The sequence below is a fragment of the Glycine soja genome, chromosome 9, assembly GCF_004193775.1.
Source record: "Glycine soja cultivar W05 chromosome 9, ASM419377v2, whole genome shotgun sequence".
In the NCBI taxonomy this organism is placed as follows: Eukaryota; Viridiplantae; Streptophyta; class Magnoliopsida; order Fabales; family Fabaceae; genus Glycine; species Glycine soja.
Window position 1 is genome coordinate 43302858 of NC_041010.1, and position 11737 is coordinate 43314594.

Sequence of the window (11737 nt, forward strand, 5' to 3'; positions counted from 1 at the left end):
ATGTGAAAGTATTGTAACTTAAAGAGGAATAAATTAATATTAGCATAAAAAAATGAATGAAAGACTTATAGCAGGCCCACCACAGATCCACCACCAAAAAAAAGACAAGGAAAAAATGAAGACAAGAGAAACAAAAATAAAAGATCACATTGAAAAGGATGGAAGTTAACTACAACCAACTTAACCTATAATTGAAAACAAAGTTAAAGGGAAAAAAAAAAACCAGTTGTGTACCACGTAAAAATAAACCAGGCTTTTGTTGGCAAATTAGAAAAAGTTAGAGAGGATAATTAGGAGATAGATGATAGATCCATGTGATCAATAACTCATAGTGATGAGGAATTTGAAACCTTTGCTTTGGTTGTTGGTGAACCTTTATGAGGCCTTAGGTGAATTTAACTAAAGCAGAGTTATCAAGAGAACTTGAGAGTATAGGGTCCCATTATAATCATTACATGTCATGTTTTATCATATTCATATGTTGTTTGTTGCAAAAAAGATGCTTTAACACAATATATGAGAGAGCACTGCTAGTTATTTGCGAGTATTAGAAGAGATGAATAGACAGGCAAATGATTTAGACCTTCTAAAGTAATGTGACAAAGCACAATACTAGTGGAATTTAGATTGGGAGGGGGTGGGGAGGCAAGAGAGAATTGGGAATTTTCCCTCAATATCTCAATGAAGTTAAAAAATTTTTGTCATATCTTCAGCTTTCCTTTTCATGTTGATATATTTGGTCAATAATGTCGATGCCAGTCCAGTGTGTGTGTGTGTGTGTGTTTTTTTTTTTTTTTGCATAATAACACAATGAATCATTTCTTAACTTCAGCATTTTATTAATACTAGGCTCATTTTGCATGACATTCAAGCTTGCTTATATCAACATTTTGGATACAATTTCGTTTTGTTTCTTTCTTTACTTTTTCCTTTTTTAAATCCTAATGCATCAGGGCACAAAATTTGGATAGATAATAGATATTAAAATGAAAAAACATTGCGAGGGAAAAGGGAAAATGGAGCACCTCCATGTGGAGATTCAGATTGCCACTATGCCGAAGTTCAAGTAACACTTAAATTGTTTTATTTGGGTTGTTCTGATTCTCATATCTTTGAGAATTGACATGGCTTGACTTCATTGACCAAGGAGTGTCATGCTTCTTTCCTTTTATGTTTTCCCTCATTAAATAATTACTAGAACAAAAATGTCCTTTACCATTTCGTTCTTAAGCCGCTAAAACGAGCACCACCCGCGCGCACACTTTCTTAATCAACGACATAAGTATGTTTAAGCTTATATTCCAAAATATTTATCACGATAAAGTTGAACAATTGGCACCAAAAGTTTAGTTATCTTTTGCTGTGTGTGATCTCAATCTTGGTGTTTCTATCTTCCCTGAACATGTGTCAGAGGCACCCATGCAATGTTGCAAAATGAAGCAAAAAACCAAACTGTAGTGAAGTCCACCAAAGAATCCAACCTCTTAAGCAAAACTCAAAAAATAACATCATTCTGTTTTAGAAGATGGAACTTACTTTATAGTTTTGGTGGTTGGATACTAGTCTAAAATCCTAGTCTGCATTTTAATCATAAGCTTCATCTCCTCTTTCTACTTTTTTCTTCTTCTAAGCTTTCAAAGATTATAATTACCATTGTTGATAATTTCTAGTGACATTGGAGGCCAACAAACACGCCCGTGGCGGTGGGTGTCCCATGAATTCAACTTTGTTTCTTTCTAGCAATTCCCTTCACCACTGTTTTGCTTTCCGTGGATTGGTTTTGACTTTTGTAATTTCGGACTCACCTATATGACAGATTCGCTGACAGATATCTATGCTCCTCACAAGTCCATTTTTTTTCTCCAATTTTTCAATCACGATACGAGGATTTAACAATTTTATAAGTATTATGTCTAGAAATTCCATTTAGTGAATAGAAAGCCACCCTTTTTGTCATGTTTATTTTTGTCAAATTATAGTATTATACCCGTACTGACGTTAAATATAAGAAAAAAAATATCACATGCTAATTAAGAAAATTAGTTAATAATATTTAATTTCATAAATTTTAATTATAAAATATTTTTTTTAATTTATCCTTCATTAGAACTTGATATCAAGAATAAGAAATAATCATTGAAATTAGTACCTAAATTAAATAAAAGATATTTTAGAGATAATAATATTAAATAAAATAAAATTAGTTAGAATTTTTTTATATTTGAGACCAAGAAAACATTTTTTTTATTATATTAAAGGCCAGATGAAGTATTTCTTTAATGAAATTTTATTAGATGCCTCTTTCTTTTTAGACTCTACATAATTAAATTTCCCTAAATTTTTATAACTTCATAATATTATGTATTGTTATATTGTGTATCTTTCTCATTAGAAATTATCATATATAATAAATTTATTAATTTTTACAATTATTATCTCAAAAGTCAAAAAAATTGTTATTTATAATTAGGTGATTGTGTAATTCAGACTTACACTATCCATACATATTCATTAAACTTTTCTTGTTAACACATCTCATCCAATTTATATAAATTAAGAGATATTAAAATAATGTAATAAGAGAAACATACCGAGTATAATTTTTATGGACAAATTATATTGATACTCTCCAATTTATTGAAATTTCAAATTATATATTTACCTTTTTAACTTCCACACCAACCCCTTACAAGAATGCATAGTATAATGTGTTTTTCAAATAACAAGAATAAATGGTGTAATATATTTAAACAATTAAGGAGAATTACAGTGGGCCTTAAAATATTGTGTCAGTTTTAAAAGAATTACAGGAGTGTCGATTTAATTTACCCTAGTTAAGTTAAAACTTGAGAAATATAAGTGCAATTTGTCGATTTTTTTTATCATTGTGATTGAAAAGAAACAATTAATATTTTTAAGCTACAAAATCAAAATGAAACGCAATTATACCGAATCTCTATTAATACAGAAAGCAACAAGGAAAATCCAATGACCTTTTCAACTTTAAACATTATGACCACAACCATGAAACGCGCATGCGGAATCTTTTATTTTCTCCAAATTAAATGTAATACATATTCACTAGTATTCCCCCGTAAGAAGTGCAATTTGAAACCTTCCAGAAAGTATGCAGGTAAGAAATAAAGGAACAATAGAGAACGTTATTTTTCTCTTTTTATACACGTCACATCCAAATTTGTTATGTATACCGTACACGATACACTCTGCTTAATATCGCCAAGAATTTAGATAAATAGACACCGCAGAAACCACAAAGAACTTATTGTCATGTTGAATTCATTATGTCAATAGTTTATAGAAAAACATGGCTAATGTAAATATTATACATATACCAAAATTTGTACCAGTGAGGTTGCATCTGCCACTATTCTGCTGCTTAGGATATAGCCCATAGAAAACTAACCGACAATCCATCATCTTCACTAACTGCATCAAAATTGCTATTTATCATGTCGAAGGATAAATCTTAAAAAGTTAGTTGTTTCATAGAAACAAGACTCACCTCAAAGTTATATTGCAGAAATCTTCAGTCCACATGATCATTAAAGCGAATAATTCTTCTGATGAAAGGTTTTTCCCGGCAATAACTAAAAGACCAAAAACAATTATATTAATTAAAAAAGGAAACAAGAAACAAATATATTCAACACAGGATCTTAGAAGTAAAAAAAATAAACAAATAAAGGAAAGAAGAATATACATCACATATGATGACACACAGAAGCAAGCCAGCCCAACAGAGAGATGGAACATAAATGATAGCGAGAAATTATCTCGGTCCAAAAGTACATTCTCAGAAACAAGAGTGATTACGCCTGACAGTAACAGAGTAATCCATCCTGACGGCAAGCATCCACAGAAAGAAAACGAAGAAGATCCCTGTGGACCAAAAATTAAGAAATCCGGGGTCAGAATTAGCATCAAATCACAGTCAGCCATATCAAAGCTAATAGCCATACCTGGAAGTAATTCTTTATGAATGTAGCAGAGTATAAAATCCTCAAGGTCATATCTTTAGTCGAGTCAAGTAACCATAGAAGACTTTTTCTTTTCCACAAATGTTGCAAATTAAATATGGAAATCAAAGGTTGAATTGACAAGGAACACAAAATTCTTGGGAGATCAACGCAGGGAACATTTGTAGAAATCCTACAATATTATCTTATTGGTATGCTAGTAATAGTTGAACTAATAATGACACTAGATTTTAGCAGCCTCTTTGCATATGCAAGGGTAAGGCTGCGTACAACATCCCTCCCCCATACCTTCGCATAGCGAAGAGCCTCTGAGCAATGGGGTACGAAGTTTTTTATGCAGAAGTATCTAGGTTACTGAGTCTAGCTGTGAAATAACAAATTGGTATGCTCAAATGCTGTCAGCATTAATTGTCTAGACAAAAAATACGATAAGAGACAGGAACATGCTATTAGACAATACAACAGCCATTCGATCTAACGTGTCTATGCCTCCATAATATAGAACATAGAGATCATATAAATACGCAGCAACCGGAAATTTTCTCATTACCTACACACAGTTCTCAATCACCATAATCAAGAGCTGAAAAGCCAATGCTAATAACAGAATACACAAATACCTATTCGTTGTTTCTCACAGGCACAAAATCATCAAGTAATGGTTGTTACATTCCCTTTTATTTTTGGTATACAAGGGCAATTCTTTATTTGCTATTGAGCTGCATTTTAGATGCAGGATTCAAAAGAGAAAAGGAATTCAATTCAGCATGTTAATAAATATCTTAAAATAATAAGTAAAATACACAATTAGCCCAAGAAATGGAATATTTCCTTTATTTGGTTCTCTCTTTCAATTTATTGTTATCCTTTTGGTGATAAATACCCTTTATTTATTTTCAGTCATAATCTCTTTCACATTTAAATCATATTTTCTTTTAACCTTCATTTTGACCAATAGGGGTTATAAGTAATAACTAAAATGTTTGAGCACCCACACGGCTTTCCATAAGGAAAAAACAAATGTAAATTGTGAAATAGCATGAAATAAATAACTGTAAGGAATAGAAAGGATACTAAGAGAATTTGCCAAAATCAAGCCAACTGCCCCAGCTAACCTTATTAGCATGACATTCAAAACTATATATATCAAAGAGAATATAAGTAGTGAATCATTTGAACGCTTGAGTTGCCTCTCTGTTGCAACTGCATGCATAAAGGCTTCAGAGGTTCCTGAAGCAAGGAAAGAAATATTATAATTATGAGAATGAAGAATTTGATCACCAGTTAGCTAGTCATAAACAAGGGAAATACATGTAAAATATATACACCCCCCCCCCCCCCCCCCACTACCATTTTGATAGAAACTGGCTTAGAATTATAGAAAGAAAAACATAAAAGAGTACAAATAGTTCAATGCATTTTACCTTCTTATTTCCACTCCTATAAGTGCATATGGAGAAGCTTATCCAAACAGGGCCTAACTGCTAATAGAGCTTATCTAACAAATTTACTAATTCCTATATTAAGACAATACCCATAAAACAATGTGTGCAAAAAAATTACATTATATGAAGAATTAAAAACATGAGATGTCATGGTTGTAACCTGCAAACAATTGATGTACTAGCAGAATAAAAAAATGAGCAACAAGAGACAAGGAAAATTACCATTCATGGCCAAAACAATGACATAAAAGCAATAACAGCGGAGGGCAGTTGATGCTTCTCCATCACTCCATTTTTCACCATAAAGCAATCTAATGAGTGAATAAGAATAACTTGGACCAAATGCCATAAAAACAAGGCCTGCAAAACATAAAGCTGGATATTATACCACAAAGAAACAATAAAATATGCAATTTAAGGCATAACATGTCCGAAACATCTCTTCAGGTGTGGAAAACAAAAATAAAGCTATTTACACAACTCTTTCTTTACAACTGCATAAGTGGTTCAATTTGAGTTTTACAGAGGAAAGGTTATGCAGGCCACCTAAACTCAGATGGAGTCATGCAGCTGCTCATAATTGTTGCTTGTGAGTTGTGACCAAAAAAGTTGTGTAGTTGTCATTACGATGATAAAAAGTACTAATTTTCCAAATTTTGTGCAAACCAGATCTATGCCTTAAATAACATGCTCATTACGGGATCATCTAGTATTATTGTTTGTATCAAATTATATGTTCACAAATGTCAATCACCAAGCAGACAACATGTTTTCCAGTTTCTCGTGAAAAGGCTCTTCCCTATGGCATGCAGTATCATAGTTTTCTTTTTGCTTGTGACATGTTCCATTCACATAGTTATATCCTTCTTTTATTTTCTTTTTATTTTTCCAAGGGGAAGGGTCAACAACAACCACAAACAAGCCCTTTTCTATTAGATGAGGTTGGCTGCATGAGCCAAATGAAGCCATAGTGTTCTATTGCGATTCATTTACATTGCCAAATTGTTGACCTCTAAATCCTTCTTAATGGCTTGGCATATAGTTTTACTCGGTCTTCTTTCTATGGTTCTACCTCTAGTGTTAGCCATTAGGGCTATTTTCTTGTGATCTACTCCCCTTGAATTCTCCACACAAGCCCAAACAAGAAACTCTACCATTTTTCTACAGTAGTACTACTCAGCCTTTTCTCTAATGCACATGCACACATTCCAAATTCTATCCTGTCTAGTGTGTCCACCCAATACTCATCCAACGGGAAGGGTAACAGTCTCTAAGAGTTAGATTCAAGCTTTCTTTCACTCTTTTTTCTCAATTCTCACAAAAAGAAATTAATACAGGAAAATAAGAGAAACACATAGGTTTAAGTTTTCTTATATTTGCAGAAGAGAAAAGTAATTTATGTCTAGATACAACTTAAGTGAACTATGTTGAGGAAGACTTAACATCAACATTGCTTTTGCAATCTTTGCAGAACCATTGATCATTCTTAGTCTTACTAAGATACAGGTAAATTTGCATCTTTCTTCAAATATGGACCAGAAATAATTTCTTTTGACTGAATAACAGGAAAACTAAGAAATATGTATCCAGGAAAGATATGAAATTAAATGAAAAGACATACCAATCAACAAAACTAACTTCAGGGATTCTGTCAAGCTGTTTCCCAATTTCTTGCTTTTTCCTGGATATTGTCCTGTCAGGAATGACCAAAACATATTTCAGTTTGTGAAATTGAAAACAATTTTGCTATGGCTGTATGCCCAACCAAAAACATTAAAATTTATTATTTAATATGAAAGAAAATGGGTCTAATATGCCTAGAACATAAAATTAAAAGAAGTCTAGATAAAATATTCTTAACATAGTCATGAAATCGTGACCAAGACCTTAATGCTTGTGAAAGAATGTCATACATATACTATATAAAAATAGATAATTAGATATATCTCCCCATGGTGTGATATAAGTTACATATGCTGAAGCACATCCCACTTGAATGTTTCATTAATAGACTGACTTTGGTCGATCAATTTCTTAAAGTAATAGTTTATGTCAAATAATATGAGAGCACTGATACTTAAACCTAATAGACAAACACAACTACCCAGGTAAATGAAGGAGAGAGAAATGAGGGGCAAATTAAGAATTACACCCAAAAAAAAATATGCAATATGAAGAAACAAACAAAAGGAAGAAGCAAAACTAAAGTAGAAGTAAACAATAGTTAAATGAATGCTAGACATGCAGGTTTTCTGGTCCAAACATAAAGTAAACAAGAGAGAAATAGAACCTGAAGCAGACCTTGCAAATGTTACATATGAACTTTCTTCAAAAGGTAAAAAGACAAGTCTCACCACTAAGCTACCTGAAAGGTGGTGATTAAAAAAAAAAGACAAATGTGTCAGTAAGTAACATTCATCATGTTTCTCAAGAAAATAAGAAACACTATTAAATCTTAATAATGCAATTAAATTTAGAACATAATAATTAAGATTTATGAAACAAATTACCCAAACCAAATACCAACCTAATTTGTCCACCAGTCCATATACTGCTTGATTATATGGGGTATCCAACCATACAAGTACTATCTTTTCTCCTTCCTGAAGGATCAATTTTCGAAAGGATTGAAAGGTAAATAGTATACACATCTTGGACAACTGCTGGTCAAAATCAATCATTTTTCCTTCTCTGCAAAAATTTAATTTACACATAAATCAGGTATTGTTATAATTATAACCAAGCATTCATCAGAAAATAAGGCTGAAAGAAATAGACATGAAATTAAGCACGGTTCAACCTACAGTAAACTAGAGGCATATATCAGGAGAAACAAAAAAAATCAATATGAGCAAGAAATATTACAGGGGGTAGCATCTGGCAAACATGATCCCTTCACAATGACCTCAGAAGATCAAGCCGTATATTTCTAATTCTAAGCAGGCTCATCAGACCATTGCTTAGAGCATCTTAGTGCAGAAAATTAATTTCCGTGAAGTTAACTAGAGCAAAACCAATATAATTCCTAAGAATCTTCTCCATAAGTGACTATCTAGTTTCAGATTGACAGACAGTCAAAATATTATTAATTCACTGTATCTCCTTTTGGAAGAGAAAATGATAAAAAAATATCAGGTAACAACCATGTAGAGATATTTATGATATGAAAAAATAAAATAGCTATACCTGAATGGAAAAAGGTAAGAAACCCTAAATTTTTGGGAAAGCAAAAGATAGCCCCAATAACCAAGAAATAAGCAAGCTCCATATGCAGACTGTGACAAAGCAAATATGATTGATTTTTCCTGAAAATGGTCATTTAACTCTGAATCAGTTGCATATTTACATTTACATGGATGTATCTGTTAGAACTTAGAAATACAAAACATATTTTGAATCTCCACCTAATAGCGTAAGCTTATAAGTGAGTTAATCCATTACAGCATTATCATAAGTAATATTAAACATTTTTAAAGGTTTTTTATTTGGACTTTTTTATCAAATACATATCTGTGTGTGTGTGTGAGCAAAAATTCAAATCAAATTTCAATAGTACTAATATCAGGGCTGTTTGGTTTATGAAAACGGCTTCTGTTTTCACTCATGTTTTCAAAAGTTAGTATAGCAAACAATGAAAACAACTTTTTATTGTCTTTTGTTTTCACTTTTTCCTGTACAAACTTCAAAAAACCAAAAACAAAGTGAAAATAAAAAACAAAAAACATTTTCTCTAACCAAACAGTCCCTTAGAAATTCTAGACATGAAGAAAACATCTATATCCAAATTGATTTTTATTTTTAGTGTAGTAGTTGTTTTCTCTATTTTCCACAACATTCACTTTCTGTGATTGGATTACATGTCTGGTTCATCTGAACAACCTTCAATTCATCAAGATTCAAGAAAGTAACAAATGAATCATTTAAATGAGCAAAAAAGAATATAACCCTTGGTCTGGTGTTCCAATGTTCCAATATTTATGAACAAATGTTAGTAAACAAAAAAGAAAATCAACAGAAACAGAAATTTGCTGAAACAACAGTAACTAGCAAAATAAAAGTCAGTCCAATAATCAATCAGTCATTAGCATGTTACAAGAATAACAGGAAAAGCACTGATTGTCTGCTTAACGATAACTAAAGTAAGGATCAAAATCTATGGCTCAGTATAACTAAGCTCTTACCATTCCAGTTTGCTTTACAATTAGAAAATACATTGTCAAGCACCGTGACAAAGTAGCTACAGTCTCGACCATCAGCCGTAATTCAAGCAAGACCAAGTTCTGTGAAAGAATATACACAGGCTCAGCCAGGAGCTCCAAAATGCATGCAAAACCTGGAATAACAAGTGATATTCACTCAAAATTTCAAAATTTACCTCATTTGATATTTTGAAGAGTTATTTAAGGATATTTGGTTTCATATGTTTTGAAGGGAGATAAGATTATGGAAAAAACCATAAATGGAAAAAAAAAGTATAGAGATGACAAAAAATTACATTTGATTACCATTGATCAAGATAGCTTGCCCATGTGGACTAGAATAACTTATTTGTTGCCACCAGAAGACAAAAAGGCATACTACAATTGTAATAAATATTCCAAGTGGGAAACTCATCCACACTACTTTCATCAGCTTCACAACATCTCCCATTGAACTGCCATCACTATCACATAAAAAATACATATTACAAATGAAGCTCACTCAAGTGTGGCAAAAGAGAATTAAAAAAATAAAATAAATGAAAGATATAAACCCTTAATTCACATTATTGGAATTATAATATTTTTTAAATACACAGTATTCTAAACTATCAAAGAATTGAAAGCCTCAATTGAACTTTTTACTAGATCTTTCAACCAAACTATAAACAGGTTTTTAAATATAATTTCAGCACATATGCATTCTCCAGCCAGTAGCACAGTTTACCCAAAGCATCATAAAACACTCAGTACTCATCTATGAATCTGTAGCTTTGAACCTAACACAAAACTCATTTTCTGTTGAATCATGTTGCAAAAAGTAGCCCACAATGATACAAGCATAATCAAAGGGGCATAAAAAAAACTAACAAATCCCTCATCATCAAGCATGGAAGAAGCCCAAACACTAAGGAAGATTTGAGCAGGGAATCTAAATTAAACCAAACTAACTTGATGATAGGATCATAGGAAGTCAAAAAAATGGAAACTAGATAGAAAGAATCAAAAGAGTAAACCCGTATCATTGCAAAACAGAACAGAAAATGGAGAGTAGAAGTCTCGCCAAAGGTTTCCCTTCACAAAGGATCTCTCCATTCACTCATAAACCTGTCAAATACACCGAATGCCCTCTACACAATCTTATTTCGCCTATTTATGTAACCATTCTCTTCTAACTAATAAGCTAGTTTAATGGACTTACAGACAAACAGCTGTTCTTATTCAGTCAGTTTTCAATGTACATAATAGAATTAGAAAAGCATAAGGGATCACCATTTCAGGTCCATCCGCAAGCATGCTCGTCGAAAGCCCTCCCGGCTAAGAAATAAAATACATGTGACTAGCAAATGAAACTGCACTGCATACAGCTGGATCAAAGAAAAGCTTATGATGCAAGTCAGAATGAGAACCAAATAAAGAAATCTAGAAGTAAAGCACGGGGAAGATGGAGACAGAAGAGTTACCGCATAGTCCTCTTGAGTAAGATGCCTTACAATCCATGTATTGAATATAAATGGAATTCCTCTTGACAAGAACTGAGTAGCTGGATTCATTATATAAAGCTTTGTCAGTGATAATAGTACAAAATAAAAAAGCATATCAGATGTCTAACGAATGTATTTTAAATGTAAATTGGTGAGACGGCGTTGGCTGACCTAATAGGTACTTGAAGGTGCGTGAGAGATTGGTAGCGTCTTTATCCTTCGACATGGCAGCTGCGGAAATGAAAATGATTCTTGGATCAGATAGAACATACGTTAGATTTGGCAATGTAGACGTATCTGGTACGTTTTGGAGAGAGAGTGAAATACCTAGCTTAGCTTACCCAGGACGGTGGAGGATGAAGAAGCGGTTCCGTTGAATTCCGGTCACGATGAGGCGATACTATATGAATGGGAAGCGCTTGATTTTGAAGAATTATATTATAAAGTCCACAACTCAAGGTTCATAGACTTCTGCGGGAAGGGTGTTTGGCGAAATTACTAACTCACGCACGCTGCTACAATACAATTTAGAAAAGTCACATTTCTCTCGTCGTGAGAACCTGCAGCATGGGGTCTTATTTTTCTTATTTCTCTACTATTTGTACTGTTTT

General features: G+C 32.6%; 1 protein-coding gene across 3 annotated transcripts; it reads right to left on the reverse strand.

Moving 5' to 3' along the window:
• Nucleotides 1–3141: 3141 nt before the first annotated feature.
• On the reverse strand, nucleotides 3142–11737 carry LOC114425049 (protein RFT1 homolog). 3 transcript variants are annotated; one of them, XM_028391790.1, is made up of 16 exons: nucleotides 11454–11737; nucleotides 11298–11357; nucleotides 11106–11185; nucleotides 10915–11009; nucleotides 9949–10097; nucleotides 9625–9776; nucleotides 8630–8748; nucleotides 7971–8134; nucleotides 7734–7808; nucleotides 7065–7136; nucleotides 5666–5803; nucleotides 5073–5228; nucleotides 3981–4033; nucleotides 3722–3900; nucleotides 3524–3608; nucleotides 3142–3447 (listed from the first exon to the last, which is right to left on the reverse strand). In XM_028391790.1, the coding sequence occupies exons 2-15, from the start codon at nucleotides 11350–11352 to the stop codon at nucleotides 3548–3550; spliced, it is 1548 nt and encodes a 515-aa protein (XP_028247591.1). In that variant the 5' UTR covers nucleotides 11353–11357; nucleotides 11454–11737; the 3' UTR covers nucleotides 3142–3447; nucleotides 3524–3547. The 3 variants fall into 3 exon arrangements, with proteins under 3 accessions (XP_028247591.1, XP_028247590.1, XP_028247588.1); XM_028391789.1 differs by having other exon boundaries at nucleotides 9949–10106; nucleotides 11468–11736; XM_028391787.1 differs by having other exon boundaries at nucleotides 9949–10106; nucleotides 11454–11735.